Genomic DNA, 15,821 nt, shown 5'->3' with positions numbered 1-15,821 from the left:
GGTTCGGCCCGGTTCGACTGAACCGGTAGCGGTGACAATGTGACATCACCGAACCGGTTCTCTGTGACTGGGAGCTGGGCCCTCCCGCCCACCCCTGCTTTATTCCTACCTTTATTTTTTGGTTTTTAGCCCAGCTGATAGGCGCGGCAGAGTGGATTGCCATACCTCAGCTGGCCAGAAACCTAACGCGCTTGCGAGTGAAGTGAGCATGTGAGTGGCAATCGTGCGCAGAGCACATGCACGAAGAGAACTGATAGTAACACCGGTTGGAATCCACCACTGGATTTCTGAGGTAACATGGGAATCCTGGCCGTTTTCAGTATCCAGTTTCATGCATCCAAAGGCTATTAGGTTCAGGAAAGCTGATTCATAGCCAATTTCCATCCCGTGCTGCCTCATTTCTCACTTCTCAGGGTAACTCTGCCTCCACCTCCTCTTGGTGCTTCTGCGCTTCTGGATGATGAAATCAATCTGGTAAATGAGCATCACTGCCAGAAGAAAGACAACAACCTGGAAGGAAACAGATAAAGTTCAGCAATATAACCCAATAAGGCAGCGGTGGGTTTCACATATTCTTACCACTGGTTCGCCACGAATGCGTGTGCACCTTCAGCACATGCACCCGACAGTAGTGAAATCCAATTTTTTTTACTACCGATTCTGTGGGTGTGGCTTGGTGGGCATGGCAGGGGAAGGATACTGCAAAATCCCCATTCCCTCTCCACTCTAGGGGAAAGATACTGCAAAATCTCCATTCCCACCCCACTCTGGGACCAGCCAGAGGTGGTATTTGCCGGTTCACCAAACTACTCAAAATTTCCACTACTGGTTCTCCAGAACCTGTCAGGACCTGCTGGATTTCACCCCTGGTGCCCAGCCTTCTGTGCGTGTGCTTTGCTCTCACGCAGGCCTTCTGCACATGCACCCGGCCTTGAAAAAACTGGTCTGAACCAGCTGAATACCACCTCTGCAATAAGGGGATGTCAAGACTTTAATATTGCATAGAAGTGGCACGTGTGGGGATTCCTCTAATTTTGTGCATAGGCTTTCACAGGAGAAGGCTGAGGAAGGCAAGTGGTATAGGCACTTAGATCTGACACTGGGACACAAGTACAAAAGGGAGGGAGATGAGCTTGTGAGGTCACCATGCACATGTCATCCAGAGGTGGGTTTCAGCAGGTTCTGACCAGTTCTGGAGAACCAGTAGCGGAAATTTTGAGTAGTTCAGAGAACCGGTAGTAAAAATTCTGTCTGGCCCCGCCCCCATCTATTCTCTGCCTCCCAAGTCCCACCTGATCGGGAGGAAATGGGGATTTTGCAATAACCTTCCCCTGGAGTGGGGTGGGAATGGAGATTTTATAGTATCCTTTCCCTGCCATGCCCACCAAGCCACGTCCACCAAGCCACACTCACAGAACCGGTAGTAAAAATTTTTGAAACCCACCACTGATGTCATCACAGTAACTTTGGACATGGAATAACAGATTTCGGCAATGGTTTGCTCTCCGAACTTGTTTCAATTTAGTTTCTGAACATTTCGTTACCAGACTAAGTAACATCAACAGCAGGATTTTCTTGTCCTATTCCTATTTAGCTTATTAATGTCTTGTGTGCCAGTATGGTCAGTTGGTCATGTGATTGGTTGTTCGTTTGGAGCTAGATTTAAATTCTGAGCAGCTGATTGGTTCTCTTATCTGCTGGTCATTCAAATGGTCTTGTTTCTTACGTATTCATATGCTGGATGTAGATCAATATGCTTGTTAATTGCTCCCTTGGTAGAATACCAGGCTTCAATAAATTCACGTGTGTGGCAGGAGTTGGCACAGCCAATTATTTTTGTTCCTTCCCTATTGAACTGGTGGTGTTTATTATCAATGTGGTTCGAGATCAGAGATTTTTGAATAACAGAATTGGAAGGGACATTGAAGGTCTTCTAATCCAACCCCGTGCTCAGGCAGGAAGCCTGGCCTATATCATTTCAGACAAATGGCTCTCCAATCTCTTCTTAAAAGACTTCAGTGTTGGAGCACTCACAACTTCCGGAGGCAAATCATTCAACTGATTAATTGTTCTCACGGTCAGGAAATTTCTCCTTCTCTAATTTTGTGCATAGGCTTGCACAGGGAGAAGGCTGAGGAAGACAAGTGGTATAGGCCAGGGGTGAAATCTAAAATTTGTTATTACCGGTTCTGTGGGTGTGGCTTGGTGGGGGGGTAATTGTGACTGGGTAGGCATGGCCAACTTTTTTATTTTTTTTACTTTTAAAAGCATTTTTTCTACAACCTCTTTGGCCAAAGAGGTTGCAGAAAAAATGCTTTTAGAAGCCTCTGACGATCAGGCAACTTAGCTGGGATCATCAGAGGCTTTTAAAGGCATTTTTTTTTCTACAATCTCTTCGGTTGAAGAGGTTGTAGAAAAAATGCTTTTAAAAGCCTTGGATGATCCCAGCTGAGCTGCGCAATCATCAGAGGCTTTTTTTTTTTTTACTTTGAAAAGCATTTTTTCGGCCGAAGAGGTTGTAGAAAAAATGCTTTTAAAAGTAAAAAAAACAGCCTCTGATGATCGTGGGGCTCAGCTGGGCATGGGGGAGGTGCAGGGATTTTTGCTACTGGTTCTCCGAACCACCTGCCGCCATCGCTACCGGATCGGGTGATCTGGTCCGAACCGGGAGCATTTCACCCCTAGTATAGGCACTCCTTGATTAATTTCCATGCATTGAGTTTAGGGGTTCTTCTGAGCTGATTAAATTCTCCAAGTCTTCCTATTCTTATTCCAGGCTGGTCTTATCTCCTCCAGCCTTGATGCCTTACCTCCAAGACCAGCAATCCAAATGCCAGCCCAGCCATCAGCAAGAGATTGCTCTGTCCCCAATGGACAATCTTCTCTAGGCAGCCCTCTGTGTACACTACGTTCTCTGCTTGCCACCCTTTAAGACTCTGTGTCCCATAGCCACACATGGTGTTTAGCATAACCTAGAATAAGTTGAGAATATGAACAGAAGTTAAGTGCAGGATCAAACAAATGAGGGCCCATAGTCTCTAAATGTGTTTGACCCTTGTCAAGATATCAAAAAAGCATATATGAGATATTGGCTTTTTTTTGTTTGCTCTTCAGCATCCAATACTGAAAAGTAAATTACTGTACCTCCTTAAATGGGGGGGGGGAAATCAGGAGTCTGGTAACGTTTTTATGAGTAACACATGGTATTAAAAAGCATAAAGAGCTCCAGATCATCTTCCACTGCGGTGACTATCTTTATTTGCAGCACTTTATAGATATAGAATAAGATAGCAGTTCTGAATTTGCCCTAGTTCTGGCTCCAGAACCTTTGAATAAACTGCAGGTAGTTCTTGACTTATGACCATAACTGGGACCAGATTTTCTCTGGTTAAGCCAGGCAGTTGTTAAGCGACTCGTGCCCAATTTTATGACCTTTTTGTCATGTCAAGCAAATCACCGCAGTTGAATCAGGCAATCGTTAAGTAAATCCAACTTTCCCCATTAACTTTGCTTGCCAGAAGCTGGCTGGGAAGGTGACCCAAAAACATACTGGTTGCCAAGCATCTGAATTTTGTTCGTGTGATCATGGGAATGCTGCAACAGTTGTGTGAATAGCAATAGCAATAGCACTTAGTCTTATATACCGCTTTACAGTGTTTTACAGCCCTCTCTAAGCAGTTTACAGAGTCAGCATTTCCCCCAACAATCTGGATCCTCATTTTACCCACTTCGGACACCTGGAAGGCTGAGTCAACCTTGAGCCTGGTGAGATTCGATCTGCCAAACTGCTGGCAGCTGGTGATCAGCAGAAGTAGCCTGCAGTACTGCACTCTAACCACTGCATCACCGCGGCTCAGAATACCAGTTGTAAGTCGCTGTTTTCATTGCTATTGTCACTTTGAACAATCACTAAGTGAATGGTTATAAGTCGAGGACTACCTGGACCAGAAAAGGTGTGCATGTGGAGGGGGTACCACCAGTGGTGGGTTGCCCCCGGTTCGGACTGGTTCGTAAGAACCGGTAGTAAAACCGGCGGGAGGCTCCGCTCACTGACCTGGACGTCATCATAGGCGATGTGTGCATGCGCAGAAGAGCGCCTGTGCGGGCACGATGCGAACCGGTAGTAAAGGTAAGTAGAACCCACCCCTGGGTGCCACCATAGGCTAACACTCCTACAATCTCTTCATATCTTTTAGTATTTTATATATTCAATTTTAAATTGGTTTTAAAAGTTTGGGGTTTTAAATTTGTCGGGGCCAAAATTATTTAATTTGATTTTATTCTATTTTTAAATTTTGTATTGTATGTGTTTTTATTGTTTGGCTGTGCACCGCCCTGAGTCCTTCGGGAGTAGGGCGGTATAGAAATCTAATAAATAATAATAAATAATAATAATAATATGGTGCTCCATCAAGCCGTTCAAGCAGCTAGCTATGAAGAACAGAACAGCAGTCTTGCTTCATAATATTAGGACAGAGTAAGGACAACTTAACCTGTTTATCTTCCCCCAAATTTTAGAAAACTTTAGATTAAAATTATCCATATAAATTTGCATCAGGAGCATCGGGAGCCCTGGTGGCGCAGTGGTATTTCTGCGGGCTGCTGACTGCCTGCAATTTGGCAGTTTGAATCTCACCAGGCTCAAGGTTGATTCAGCCTTCCATCCTTCCGAGGTCGATAAAATGAGGACCCACATTGTTCAGGGCAATAGGCTGACTCTGTAAACCACTTAGAGAGGGCTGTAAAGCCCTGTGAAGCGGTATATAAGTCTAAGTGATATTGCTATCAGTGGCAAAAACTAGGAGTAAGTTCTAATCAAGCTGCTAGAGCTCTGAGAGAGTAGAATAACATTTCTGTTCACCTGTAATGCTTCCTCAAATTGTAGATTTGTAAATAAAAGCTAATTATTGTAGTGGTGCTTTGTAAAATTGGAGAGCACTCTCTTTTCAAAATAAACAACAAAAGGTCTACATTAATTTTGCAAATCTTTGTTAAGTTAATTACAAGTTAATTCTTGTAATCTGCCATGACTTTTCATAGGCTGGAGTTCTAGACTCCAATTTGTTAAAATGTTTACTTTTTAATAAACTGTCTCAGGATACCACCTTGGCTTCTGGATAGCAGCATGTACATTTATAGAAATAAATGGCCTAATAAATACTATGAATTTTATACTGTATCCCCAGTCTTATTGTCATAGTGGCTTAAAGTTCTGTACATCCTCCCACTTATCTCAGAACTGAACATGTTTGAATTTAGCTTTCCGCTTTCCCTTTTCTCTTACCTCTTTATCTTGCAGACAGCAAGAGAAGGGCACTGCACAACGCTCCAGGCTGGGATTGGAGTCTCGACAGTCAAAATAAATATTCTGGGACCAGTCCTTGTATGAGTGAACCCCACAGCACTTGAACTGGGAAGGAGAGGGAAACAAAACCAAATGCCAAGGAAACTAATTGGATGCATGAAATCACAGCGAAATGTCCCACAAGGACAGCCTGTTTCAGCAGCATATGGGTGAAGCTGAATAGAGGAATAATAATAATAATAATAATAATAATAATAATAATAATAATAATAATAAAAATGGCAGCAACCCGTATCAACCATCAGTGCCAATCGATATTTGTGATGCAATGTTCAGTTGACTAAGTTTCATGTTTAATGAATAAAAGAGATAATGATAATAATAATTTTAAGAAGATACTTGGTTGATACCTAGGATGCTGGCAGCAACTTGTATCAACCATCAACGCCAGTCGATGATATTTGTGATACATTTTTAAATGTCCAATTGACTGAATTTCATGTTTAATGAATCATCATCATCATCATCATCATCATCATCATCATCATCCAGATTTGCCTATCCCAAGTTCTTGGTGAGAACTCAATAGACAAAAATGCCAAACCCAGACTGAACATTTGGCTGACTGTGTGATGATTGATGATGATGATGATGATGATAATAATAGTAATAATAATAATAATAATAATAATAATAATAATAATAATATAAAAATCTGGATGCTGGACATGGCAGTAGCTGCAGAATAGAAGAGAAAGAACTGGAGAAGATAACAAAATACAAAGGCTTGCAAAAATAGAGGTAGAACAACTGATGAAAGGAAACAAAGGTAATACCAAGATACCAAAGGTAATAGGCACCTTGGGTGCAATCACAAAACATCTGGAGCACTACTTGAACACCATCAGCATTGACAAAATCACCATCAGACAATTGCAAAGGATATTTTTTTCTGGGAACAGCATGAATATTGTCCCAAAGGTACTTTTTCAAGAGGCAACTGGACTTTGCCTCTTTATGGAAGAATGATGGGACAACCATGACCTGGATGACTGAGAATCTCCATAGACATTCAGTGTTAATTTTATTAAACAACAACATCTGCCTACCCTGGTCCTTGGGAAGGGCTCGATAGGTAGACCAAAATGCCAAATCCAGTCTAAACATCTGGCTGACTGTATGACTATCCACAATATTAATAATCTTGCTCTGCCTTCTGTCTACAGAGTATCTGCTCTAGGGAGACTAAAAAACACACCTCAATTTACCTTAGAGAACACTTCTTCTCAGTTATATGCATATTTAGCATGCATGTTTAATACCATAGTAGTGTAGCTCTTCCATAAAAAGCTGGAAGCAGAATTAAAGTAGTATTCCACATGGCAATTTGATACAGTACTCTGTTATCTGGAAATGCCCACCACCATAGATAAGATCCTACAATAAATTTGATTCACAAATATTCCATTCCAAAATGATAGCCTACAAAATGAATTAATAACTTCTTGTTGTTGGTTCTGCTCTTTTATGGTGCCCTTTTTACAGGGGTAAAATCCAGCAGGTTCTGACAGGTTCTGGAGAACCGATAGCGGAAATTTTGAGCTGTTTGGAGAACTGGTAGCTGACATTTTGAGTAGTTCAGAGAACCGGCAAATACCACTTCTGGGTGGTGCCAGAGTGGGATGGGAGTAGAGATTTTGCAATATCCTTCCCCCAGGAGTGGGAAGGGAATGGAGATTTTGCAGTATCCTTCCCTGGAAGTAGGGTAGGAATGGAGATTTTACAGTATCCTTCCCCTGCCATGCCCACCAAGCCACACTCACAGAATTGGTAGTAAAAAAATTTGGATATCACCACTGCCTTTTCAGCATGTCCTTGAAGGGCCTCTTAATTGCACTTTAAAGAAATGCTAATACTATTGTGCTCAAAATGAATCAATAAAAGGATTGGGTGTGGTCAGTAGCAGGGATTTAAATTTTAAATGCTCTTTGTGTTAAGCCATACTGAACAGGCAGGGGCTGCAATTTAACTTTACATTTAAAGAAATCACAAATTTGGACTAGAACAAAAGAGTAACACAGAAAACACAAGGCAATGTCTAGCAACAATATCTGGATCTTTTTGAAAACAATTCCAAATTAGTAGAAATAGTCCTCGACTTACAACCATTTGTTTAGTAACTGTTTGAAGTGACAGTGGCACTGAAAAAAGTGACTTATGACCATCACAGTGTTCCCATGATTACATGATCAAAATTTGGGTACTTGGCAATTGAGATCTATTTACAACGGTTGCATCATCCCAAGGTCACTTGATCGCCATTTGTGACCTTCCCAGATGGCAAAGTCAATAGGAGAAGCCAAACTTTCATTTAGCAATTGTGTGACTCACTTAACTATTGCTGTGATTTGCTTAAATTTGCAAAAAAGGTTGTAAACTCACTTAAGAGCCACCTTGTTTAGCAGTGGAAATTCTGGTCATAAGTCGAGGACAGTGGTGAAATCCACTTTTTTTTACTACCGGTTCTGTGGGGATGGCTTGGTGGGCGTGGTGTGGCTTGGTGGGCGTGGCTTGGTGGACGTGACAGGGGAAGGATACTACAAAATCCCCATTTACTCCCCACCCCTGGGGAGGATACTGCAAAATCTCCATTCCTACCCTACTCTGAGGCCAGGCAGAGGTGATATTTGCTGGTTCTCCAAACTACTCCAAATTTCCGCTACCAGTTCTCCAGAATCTGTCAGAACCTGCTGGATTTCGCCCCTGGTCGAGGACTATCTATAGGCCAGTTTTGGAGACGAGATAATTGTTGTTGCTCTATGAAATGTGAAAGAACATCGGTGCTTCTATACAGAGCCTGCAAAAAGCTCTAGAAGGCAAAGTACTAAGGCTCTGGAACCAGAACTTCTACATAATGTTGGAAACCAAGGCAAATTCAGAACCTGTTACCTTCTTCTGGATGTAGTCAATGAGGTTCTGCAAATCAAGGTTGTCACGATAGCGGGAGATGGCCTGGCCCATCAAAAATGTGGCTTTTTCCATCACCTGGGGGACAAAAATTGAGAAATTCGGCAGTTTGAATCTCACCAGGCTCAAGGTTGGTTCATCCTTCCATCCTTCCGAGGTGGGTAAAATGAGGACCCAGATTGTTGGGGGCAATATGCTGACTCGGTAAACCGTTCAGAGAGGGCTGTAAAGTACTATGAAGCGGTATATAAGTCTAAGGGCTATTGCTATCACAGGAAGTGCTCAGACAAACTTTTGGGCCAATGAGGAAAACCCTTCTATGGCCCACTTGAAAATCAAGAAAGGCCTGACCTGGAGGATTGTCCCTGGAATTTCTTGTGCACCTTGACTATAACTGATGAACTTGGTGTGTCAAGTTTTTTTTTTTTTACCATGCCAGAGAAGATGAAGCCTAAAACTGCAGCCACAATTTGCAGAATGAAAATGATGAGCAAGATCCAGGCAAACTAGAAAGAAAAAAGAAAGAAAAAAAAGTCAGCAGCTGCAGAATGTACATTTACATACCGATGAAAAACACCCATCTGTCTCATCTCAATGTGGATTTGCATACAGAATATGCTTCATCATAGACAAACAAGCGCACACCTGTTCCCTAGACTCTGAATCAAAACTGATGGAAGATTGAGCTATGTATCCCTCTTTCAGTATGTGCCAATCCCTTGAGGAACTTCTTGTAGAAAAACCTCCTTCTAGATCATTTATTCATTTATTGTTTATTTATTGGTTGGATTTATATGCCACCCTTCTCTGGAGACTCAGGGCGGCTTACAATGCGTTAAGCAATAGCCTTCATACTTTTGTATATACCTGCTTAGTAGGGCTTTTGGCCCCCCCTAAGCGGTGTTCTTTTTTATACAAAGTCATCTTATTGCCCCCACCATCCGGGTCCTCATTTTACCTACCTCGGAAGGATGGAAGGCTGAGTCAACCTTGAGCCTGGTGAGATTTGAACTCGCAGTAATTGCAGGCAGCTGGCAGCTAAGTGCTACTTAACAGCACTTTAGTCCGCTGCACCACCAAGGCTCCATCATGTCCATTTAATTTAGCATCCTTTGTCTATTCATAACTGGGCCAGCCAGGTACACCAAAAGGATGCTCACAAGCACGAAATGAAAGCAGTATCTGCTATGAGAGGATCTATCAGAGGGATGGAGAAGAATTCCTTGTTGCCCACCAAGGTTGGCTGATGGAGGGGAAAAGGGAGATAGCTTTGAACGTACCACTTTCAACAACAGTGTGAGGTCCCGTAAGGCTCCCAAGCAGCCCACAAAGGTGATGCAGAAAATTAGGGTGCCCACTGCTAAAAGAATTATGGAGGGATCAGCCAACAAGGAGTCCACAGCACCTGGAAAAAAATGGGGACACTACTTAAAAAGTTCCACGAATGACCTCAGTAGTAGGACAACATCACCCAAGCAGAGGATCTGAAGCATTGGAGAGTGGGGCTTCAGGGAAGAATTTGAGCATGACAATTTATTTATTACATAAATAAATAAATATTAATTAATAAGCAGAAGTTCAAGGCTGCAAATATGACTTTGTTGATGGTTTGGTTCTTAGGCTAATCTCCTTTTCCTTCTCAGCCCATTTTGAAACCTGGACTCCCATCTTCGTTTGCTGTGAGAACTCTTCATCCTCCTCTCTCATTATATACTGAGACCCAGTTTGGGTTCATGGTTAAGGCACCAGACCAGAGATCAGGGGACTGGGAGTTTTAGTCCCCCATCCCAGTTAAGATTGATGATTGGTTTTCTCACCGACAAATGAAACGTGGTACATGAAGAAGCAAAGCCAGAAGATATCATTTATTACTTTTCCTAACTTATGCGAGTCCTTAGAGACAATCCAGGTAAGAATCGCCAAGCAGGAGCCCTAACTACCTTTTGTAAGGTTACAGCAAAGAATCTTTACTGTACTTCTCTCTACCCCAACCTCCCTGGCTATCACAGTCCAAGAAACTAAGGAGGGCCTCTTCTGAGACATTTGTCATGCCCCCATTCCTTCTGTGGGGTAAGCTGCCTCTTATCTGACCGTTACCTAGATTGCTCTCCTTCTCTTGTCTTTGAAGGAGTGGCGGGCTGCTGCCAGTTCAGGCGAACCGGTAGTTCCGACAATCAGCTGCCCCCGCCCCTGCCCTATGCTGTCCTATATTTCCTTCTTTCTGGCTCAGCTGATTCGCATGGGACAGCTGATTTCCATGTTTCTGCTGTTCTACTTACCAAGGCTGCCTTAGAAGGAGGCAGCTGAGCTTCAAATTGCTGTATTTTGAGTGCTGTGCGCAAGTGCGTTAGGCACACTCACGTTCACAGAACCGGTTGTTAAACCGGTTGCAGCCCACCCCTGCTTTGAAGGACATTCTCACAGACTATCCCATCTGTTCCTCATAAACCTGTAAGGTCAGCACCATTTGCCAGCCCCATTCTTGAGACCAAATAGAGTTGGACTATTGGGACAATGCAAGTTATACCAGCTGTTGCCTCAAGGGCTGGAGAATAGCATGTTAACGTGGCCATGAGAACAAGATTTCTCATCTTCCTCCTAATGTGGACTGCATCCCAGCAAATTCTGTAAAGGATCTGGCCGCTCACCTGCTTCCTTGGAGAGCCTGGCATAAATTCCAACAGCCACCATGAGTCCACCGGCTACCTTTGAAGGAAAGAAAAACAAAGGCACATCCAATTTCTTATTGGTCTGAACACTAACAGTTTTGCTAAAGAAGAAGAGTCTGGCTGATCCAGCATTCCCAGAGTTTAAGATACAAGACAGGTTATTATAGGGCCTTTGTGATGCCATCTCTGGTAGGCAGCCTTCCTGGGAACCAGTAGCTTTCCTTGGCAAAGCAAATGCAAATTCCAGCACTGCCAAATATTCGCCCTTTTGACTCACCCAGAAGAGGTAGCAGGAGGTAAAGAGAGTGTATTTCATAATCTGGTTGGTACGCATGGTTCACCACTGCCTGTTTGCCTCTGCCCTGCCCTGCAGATTCGTGCACCCGCTTCTCAGCTTGCAAGGATTTGGGGAGGGGGCTTCAAGAGGGAAGCCATACGGGCTCTGACTAGTGACTTTAATGTCCCTTCCTGGATAGGAGTCCTGAAATGGGAAAAGATCCGGGCAGGAGACATCGGGGTGTGGTGAGGATATGAGGAAGGGAGAAGGGATGGCTGGCTGCCTGTCTGCTCAGACTACGTCAGAGACAAGTCTTGTCTTGATCCTGGCTTGGCACTCTGGAAAGTTTTTAGGTCTCTGTTTTGGGGCCAAGCATTGAGAGAAAGAGGCAGCCACAACTGAAGAAGGAAAAGGGGAGCTTAGTTGGATCATTTGGCTTATTTGGCAGAGAGGGAATAAATGTGGATTGCCTAAGATCCTTTTTGGTCCGTATTTATTTGTTGTCATGTAAAGTCAAGTCCAGAGATGCGGTGGCTCAGTGGCTAAGATGCTGAGCTTGTCAATCAAAAGGTCGGCAGTTCAGCGGTTCGAATCCCTAGTGCAGCATAATGGGGTGAGCTCCCATTACTTGTCCCAGCTTCTGCCAACCTAGCAGTTCGAAAGCACGTAAAAAATGCAAGTAGAAAAATAGGGACCACCTTTGGTGGGAAGGTAACAGCGTTCCGTGCGCCTTTGGCGTTTTGTCATGCCGGCCACATGACCACAGAGATGTCTTCGGACAGCGCTGGCTCTTCGACTTAGAAATGGAGATGAGCACCGCCCTCTAGAGTCAGGAACAACTAGCACATAAGTGTGAGGGGAACCTTTACCTTTACTTAAAGCCAAGTCTACAGTTTTGTGCAGACACAACTTTCTGAAGAAATTAATCTGCTTTTTTTAATAGGACTTCATGACCGGAGGGGTGGAGTTACATCCCTCTGTTGACAGGAGGTTTTCCTGTCTTGCTCTGGAATTTGTGGTATTTTGAATAACTCTTAGGCACCTAAACCAGGAGTTAAGCTACGAAAACATGGCTGAGAGGATCCTTGACTCCCCCAGGTGATATTTCATCATGTAGTACCCAAAAAAGGATTTTGTTGTTTTTTTTAAGGCTGGCTGCCAGATTACTTATACAACCATTTCCCTCCCCATCTTCTGGCTTCCTTTCTGGCAAATGAATTCAAAGAAATTTTTTTGGGGAAAACCCTAATTATTGGATTAGTGTTGTTTGGATTATGCAACCAAAGCTATTTTCTTCTTTTGGATCACAACTATGTTTATTTTGATGATCATATTAACAGCTTCTAAGCTGTAATGATGTGGTGGGAAGAGAAGTTTTAAAAAAAGGTAGAGGACAACAAACAACAACAAACAAACGATGGTGGGACTAACTTCTTCAATTTGTTGATATATGTGGAAATCTTAGAAATGATACTTTTTGTCCTGACACAATTTATGGTCAATTTCCTCTGTTTCTTTACAAAATATGCATTTGCTGAGGTTTGTCTGCTAATTAGTTACATTTCTGTAACCTTTTAACTGGGCAAAATGGGGCATCATAGGACAACAGTTTTTGAAGCAAGGTACCTCAAATGGGATAATTTACAGAATGCACCCAAAATCTGGGACCCATGATTTCAGAGGGAATGAAATTTGGGGAAGTTGTGCCTTCGGTTCTGCTGGACTACTGCTGTAGTCATGTGACACTCATTTTGAATGTTTTGTGACAGCTTCCCAGTCACTTGCAATCCCACCCACCCGCAACCTTTTACCTGCCTATTGAGAAGGGAAGGGATGGAAGATAATGGTAAGAATGACAGGGAGGAAGGGAAAGAAGGAAAGATTTCTGAATTCCCTGCCAGCTTCCCACAAGGAAACTCAATGGTGAAGCCTGCAGGAAGTCAAAGGTTGCTCCCACTGCTTTTTTACCCACCTGTGGTCATTCTTTTTCTCTATTTAGGTAACAAAATACCTTTGAAATGATGACTCCACAGGGTATGTATGGGTTGTCTAGTTATTATTTGGACCTATGAAAATTCCACTAGAGATAATTCAAACTCTGGAGATTTGCAGCAAGCAAGCACGAGAGGGCACTCTTGGGTTGTTGGAAGGGTATCTGGAAGGGTAGACAGAAGTTTTTCACTAGTTGCTTTTGTCATTCATAAAGGTTATTGCAATGGGTGGGACCCAGCACAGTATTCTGGGGGCTTTTCTGCTTGATTACAGCAATCTGAATCCCCTTGGCAGATGCAGAGTTAAACATTAGTTTTCTTGCAAGGGAAGAATGTTGGTGCATGTTTAGCACCTGAAGGCAGGACAAGAAGCAATGGATGGAAACTAATCAAGGAGAGAAGCAACCTAGATCTAAGGAGAAATTTCTTGGCAGAACAAATAATCAGTGGAATGATTTGACTCCAGAAGTTGTGGGTGCTCCAACACTGGAGGTTTTTAAGAAGAGATTGGACAACCATTTGTCTGAAATGGTATATGATTTTCTGCCTGAGCAGAGGGTTGGATTAGATGACCTTCAAGTCCCTTCCAACTCTGTTATTCTGTTAAAGTCTGTTAAAGATATTTTAGGAGTGAGAGAGGTAGATGGTTGGGTAAATGGATAAAAAGGTAGGTGGGAAGATAGATAGATAGATAGATAGATAGATAGATAGATAGATAGATAGATAGATAGATAGATAGACAGACAGACAGACAGACAGACAGACAGACAGACAGACAGACAGACAGATAATGATTGATAGATGATTGATAGCTAGATAGATAGATATAGATAGACAGATAGACAGATAGATGATTGATAGATGATAGATAAATATAGATAGATGATTGATAGATGATTGATAGATAAATATAGATAGATGATTGATAGATGATTGATAGATAGATAAATAGATATAGATAGATAGATAGACGATTGATAGATGATTGATAGATGATAGATAGATGATAGATAGCTAGATAGATATAGATAGATAGATAGACAGATAGATGATTGATAGATGATTGATAGATAAATAGATAGATAGATGATTGATAGATAGATAGATAGATAGATAGATAGATAGATAGATAGATAGATAGGTAGGTAGATAGATAGAGCCTTTATCCCCAAAGACAGAAAAGGAATGACTGAGGGCAGTTGAGAAAGATCAACCCCTGGGTGGAGTTAGCCTTAGAAATTGGTAGCTCAGACATCGATTGCATCTGAAAAGCCACCAAGTTAAGCCATTCCAGAAAAAGGTGACTTTCTTTTTGCCCTGCAATTCTTGATGTGCTGAACTCAATAAAAATATCACAGGGAGGGTACAAGAATGTAGAGCTAACCAGATTGACATTGCAAGACTGAGGCCTCTTTTCAGATTAAATTGCTGCTAAATTTAGCTCTCTTGAGCTCTCAGATGGTGTTTCCTATGACATGTGTAGGCGGGGAGGTGCTGAATCTGCCTTTTGGACATGGGGACATTCTGCCCAGTTCATCAGCAGCGGCATTCCTGGATATATCGAGTCTCTGGAAAGGCATGGACTCTTTTCTAGTTTGGAGTTAGATCAAAGGCGTCAGCAAGGGTCTCAAGGTAGCCACCAGACCTGTAAAATAATGTAAGGCAATCTTCCATATGCCATGCACAACAAAGCCCTGAGCTTCCTTTCTGAGCACTGGGATCCCAAGACAGAATTTTGACTTTCCATTTCCATGTCTATGTGTTTTCCACTAAGAAATAATTGATGGTGTGCTTTTGCCAACAATTATGGGTTCAACGTTATATGAAAGTCTGAAAGAATTTGGGATATTCCGTCAGAAGAAAAGAAGCTTGGCTAGGTAGATAAAATTATGTTACTCATCTTCTTCAAGGCTATGAAAACCAGGACCAGAAATAACCAATACAGGTAGTCCTTGACTTACGACCACAATCGAGCCCAAAACGTATGTTGCTAAGTGAGAAATTTGCTAAGTGAGTTTTGGTCCATTTTACCATTTTTCTTGCCAGTTGTTAAGTTAGTAATACAGTTGTTACGTGAATCTGGCTTTCTCACTGACTTTGCTTGTCAGAAGGTCACAAAAGGGGATCACGTGACCCCAGGACACTGCAACCGTCACAAATATCAACCAGTTGTCAAGCATCTGAATTTTGATCATGTGACTATGGGGATGCTGTGATGGTTGTAAGTGTGAAAAATGGTCATCTCTTTTTTCAGTGCCGTTGTAACTTTGAACAATCATTAAATGAACTGTTGTAAGTCAAAGACTTCCTGTATAAGTTACTTAGATATTGTAAGTTACATAAGGAAAAACTTTGTGATGGTATCACACTAGGACAGTCTACAGCAGGGGTCTCCAACCTTGGCCACTTTATGGCAATAAAAATATAAATAAAAGCATTTAAACAACCAGGGGAAGACTATGGTAATTTCCCCGCTAAAGACTTACTGTGATGGAATGTAGTCTGGATTCCCAGGAGACAGGGAATGCATTCCAGAGGAGCAAGAGATAACTCGGTTCAGATACTTTGTGTGAGAGAAAGAGGTTGAAGACAGCTCCTCCCTAATAGTTCCC

At 42.5% G+C, this 15,821-nt stretch overlaps 1 protein-coding gene across 1 annotated transcript; it reads right to left on the bottom strand.

Moving 5' to 3' along the window:
• Positions 1–402: 402 nt before the first annotated feature.
• Positions 403–11,275, bottom strand: LOC139308243 (tetraspanin-33-like). Its single transcript, XM_070931733.1, has 8 exons — positions 11,219–11,275; positions 10,921–10,978; positions 9,553–9,677; positions 8,704–8,778; positions 8,255–8,350; positions 5,285–5,410; positions 2,811–2,972; positions 403–510 (listed from the first exon to the last, which is right to left on the bottom strand). The coding sequence occupies exons 1-8, from the start codon at positions 11,273–11,275 to the stop codon at positions 403–405; spliced, it is 807 nt and encodes a 268-aa protein (XP_070787834.1).
• Positions 11,276–15,821: the final 4,546 nt, after the last annotated feature.

This window comes from Pituophis catenifer, unplaced genomic scaffold (genome assembly GCF_029215685.1).
Source record: "Pituophis catenifer annectens isolate HBS135680 unplaced genomic scaffold, rPitCat1.0.hap2 SCAF_1, whole genome shotgun sequence".
In the NCBI taxonomy this organism is placed as follows: Eukaryota; Metazoa; Chordata; class Lepidosauria; order Squamata; family Colubridae; genus Pituophis; species Pituophis catenifer.
Note: the sequence above shows the minus strand (reverse complement) of the source record. Positions and strands in the feature narration are given on the sequence as shown.

Excerpts from the sequence above, each read along its gene's own strand:
- LOC139308243 (XM_070931733.1), bottom strand. The coding sequence starts at position 11,275 with ATGCGTACCAACCAGATTATGAAATACACTCTCTTTACCTCCTGCTAC. Across the intron at positions 8,351-8,703 it reads GCTTCATCTTCTCTGGCATG|GTGATGGAAAAAGCCACATT; the intron begins GTAAAAAAAAAA and ends TTTGTCCCCCAG. Across the intron at positions 2,973-5,284 it reads GCTGTCTGCAAGATAAAGAG|GTTATGCTAAACACCATGTG; the intron begins GTAAGAGAAAAG and ends AACTTATTCTAG.